Here is a 3652-nt window from a genome sequence, read left to right on the forward strand (position 1 = left end):
ATACTCCGTCAAAGCCAGGTCTAAGCATGATGGGTAAGGCACTGAACTGGATTGGCCGTAAGAAGTGAGCATCGGGTTGGGGTTTTTAGATTTCATACTAGGGTATCAATGTAATACGTATTTAATGTTCTGTATGTTGGCCAATGTTATTAGTAGTTAAAAATTTGTATGTTTGCTTCAGTAAGGCAGTAAATGTTAACATTATCATGGTCTTAAACATCAATGGATAACCTCAAATTTAAAATTACAAACACGACTAAGACAAAAAAGAAAATCTATTATAAAAATGCAAAATCAAAGATACAATCACACTAAAAATAAAAGTCATTCCCCCCACCACTCGATCCAGCACGCTGAGGACATCGACTCCGACTATGTCCTTGAGCACCACAGAGACGGCATATCCGAGGACCACGTATGTCGCATGAGTCCATTTCGTTCAAGTATCTGGTCAATTTTGGGCGACCTTTCGACGTTCGCCTCAAGGCGGGATTAGCGACCAATGTGGGTCCCTCATACGCAGGCCATGTCTTGGCATCACCTAACGGTGAGAACTCGAATCTATATACCTTACGGACCTCTGTCATCTTGTACACGTCATGCACATACATGTGCCAATCGATTCGCTGGTTAGCACAGCAAGCAATAACATGGCGACATGGTATTCGTTCCACCTGAAAGTGCCCACTATCACACGTACGTCGTGCAAGATCGACGACTAACACCTTTCTGCTAGTCATTTCGCGCACCTCAAATACTTCATTCCGTCTGTCAAAACGGTGCACAACTATATTCCCAGCCTGTTGCATACTTGCCTCTATCCGCTGTTGTGCGAATATGGAGTAAGTATATCCAGCACGTTTGCGTTCGTGAGACTCAGCACTCTTCCGTGTGAAAAGTTCATTTAACCGATAATACGTTGCTCGGACTAGCGCCAACACAGGTAGATTACGGGCACCCTTCAACACTGAGTTAATGCACTCGACAAGGTTCGTCGTCATATGGCCCCATCGATGTCCCTCGTCGAATGCCAATACCCAATGTCTAAGTCCAATGGCATCGCACCACCTGGCGTATGCCTCGCCTCGCTCTTCCAACCTCTTATAGTTGATGTTATACTCCTCCACCGTTCTTGAATACCCAATATTGACCACAAGCTTTTGCAAGTGAGGGACTTTGAATGCTCGTAGGAAGTTGCTGCCGATGTGCCTTATACAAAACATCCACCATGCTCTTGGAGGTTGCCAGTCACCTCCGGAACGATTTACTGCTGCTCGAATTGACTCATGCCGGTCCGAGATCATACCCACACCATCTTTTCTGACAACATGCATTCGCAGATTCCTTAGAAAGAAGTGCCACGCATCAGCTGTCTCCCCTTCCACCAAGGCAAAAGCGATAGGCACAATGTTTTGGTTTCCATCCTGTGCAACAGCTACCAGAAGTGTACCTTTGTACTTTCCATATAGGTGTGTTCCGTCTACCTGAACTAGGGGCTTGCAATGCCTGAATGCCCTAACGCATGGATTGAAACTCCAAAATACGCGATGAAGTATTTTTACCCCATGCGCCTCTTCATTCCCATTGTAGAGTGGGTGTGTTTCTATCTGGACAACTGACCCAGGCATCTTCTGAACCATAACCGAGAGCCACCACGGCAAGGCTTGGTAACTCTCCTCCCAATCACCGAAAACTTTCGCTATGGACTTCTGCTTTGCCAACCAAGCCTTTCGGTAACTGATGGTATAGTTGAACCTTGACTGGACTTCGGCTATTATAGTTTTGACCTTTGTGGACGGGTCAGTCTCGACCAATGGCCTTATAGCCTCAGCAACTGTGTTCGAGTCCAACTTGGAATGATCCTGTGAAATCACTCCCATCGTGCACGTGTGCCTACCGTTGTATCTGCGTATCTCCCAACAACCTTTTTTCCGTATCAAGCTGGCTCGGATAAGCCAGTCGCACCCGCGCCCATACATCTTGCATTTTGCATAGAACGTTTGTGGCTCAGACTCATACACGTCGTAGTCAACTCCTCTAGCAATAGTGTAACTTCTAATTGCTGCCACGACCGACTTTCTAGAACTGTATTCCATTCCAATCCGGAACTCTCCGTCCTCGGGATCAGCAACGCCTACAGAAAGTGCCCATTATCGTTTGTTAATCAATCCGAAGTATATATTAAAGATAACAAATTATTCGGTCATCACGTACCTATGTTTGAATATTCCGGAAACTCCGGAGCATGCATGGCGTCGAGATCCAACTCACGTATAAAAGGTGGCACGTTCATCGGTTGACTGATCGATGGGTGAACCACTACATTATCAGCTGATGTCTCAACTCCCACATCACCATCCTCGTCTTCGTCGCCGGCTTCATAAGTGGCTTCGAAGTCCTCTTCGCTGTCACTATTCATTTCCTCATACACTGCAGCTCTATCATCCTCCACCTCTAAGTCATTTTGAATCCCTTCCGCCACTACGGTTTCAAACTCAACATACAGCTCAATATGTGGATGTCGTATCTGAGTCTGCCGGTGAATTTGAAACATATTATGCATAGTCACTTCGTCAGTGATTGGCATGGTATCAAACTGTATTAGGCCACCAAAAACTACAACCGGATTACGGTACAGAATTCTACTGACTCTCATTAACGTACCGTTCTCCATGCTTTGACAGAGACCATTCCGAAGTTCCATAAACGTCATGGTGCATGGAACCACAAACGAATATAGATTCTGGCACACAAACCTCACTCCCTCATGAGTATTACGTATTATCTCACCGTCGCGATACACTACCAAGTTTGCGGTACCCTCCATTACCCCAGAAACACCCTCAAAGAACACTCACACACTTCCTTAGAATGAAAATGAATCCGTGCACTGCCTTATATAGAGAGTAGCATTCACCACGCCCCCACGTTTTGATTGCGTCCGGCGAATCACGTTCTGCCACGTGTCACGACGCCCCCACGTGCCACGACATCACGCCCCCACGTGATGCATACGTGGACCAACCACGTGCCGCCACGTCAGCAACACGCCCCCAAGTTGTACTTGCGTGGCCCATTCACCTTCCGCCACGTCATCATCACGCCCCCACGTGATGCCTACGTTGCAATTTCTTCCAGCGCCACGTCATCAACACGTCCCCACTTGATGCTTGCGTGGCCCATTCACCTTTCGCCACGTCATCACTACGCCCCCACGTGCTAGGTTAGCACGCCCCCACGTGCTGCCACCGTCTCCCACTCATCCTGCGCCACGTCAACTCACCTTATACTTCTCGCAGCCACCACGCCACTGCGTGTTGAACTTGAATCCATCATTGGGTAAAACACCCTATTCCCCCATTTCTAACCAAAACACCACTTTACTTCCCATATTAAAATTTTTGAGCCTATATTTATATATAATTCTTATATTTTGTTTGCATAGACCATACCATTGTTAGCAAAACCGGACCGGACCGGCCAGTTCAACCGGAAAATCGGTGAACCGGACCTAACACCGGTCTGGTCCAAACTTCTAACCGCTTAAGGTAGAGAATCGGAACGAACCGATCAAACCCGTACTAAACCGGCGAAAACCGGTCAAACTCGGTGAGCATCGGTTCGACCGAGCCGCTCGGTCGCAATTGAAGGA

The 3652-nt window shown here is 47.3% G+C and overlaps 1 protein-coding gene across 1 annotated transcript; it reads right to left on the reverse strand.

Moving 5' to 3' along the window:
* Positions 1-311: 311 nt before the first annotated feature.
* On the reverse strand, positions 312-2827 carry LOC130948998 (uncharacterized). Its single transcript, XM_057877842.1, has 2 exons — positions 2215-2827; positions 312-2134 (listed from the first exon to the last, which is right to left on the reverse strand). Exons 1-2 carry the CDS (start codon positions 2825-2827, stop codon positions 312-314), a joined length of 2436 nt encoding a protein of 811 aa, XP_057733825.1.
* Positions 2828-3652: the final 825 nt, after the last annotated feature.

The sequence above is a fragment of the Arachis stenosperma genome, chromosome 9 (assembly GCF_014773155.1).
Source record: "Arachis stenosperma cultivar V10309 chromosome 9, arast.V10309.gnm1.PFL2, whole genome shotgun sequence".
Classification (NCBI taxonomy): Eukaryota; Viridiplantae; Streptophyta; class Magnoliopsida; order Fabales; family Fabaceae; genus Arachis; species Arachis stenosperma.

Excerpts from the sequence above, each read along its gene's own strand:
- LOC130948998 (XM_057877842.1), bottom strand. The coding sequence starts at position 2,827 with ATGGAGGGTACCGCAAACTTGGTAGTGTATCGCGACGGTGAGATAATA. Across the intron at positions 2,135-2,214 it reads TCCGGAATATTCAAACATAG|GCGTTGCTGATCCCGAGGAC; the intron begins GTACGTGATGAC and ends CACTTTCTGTAG.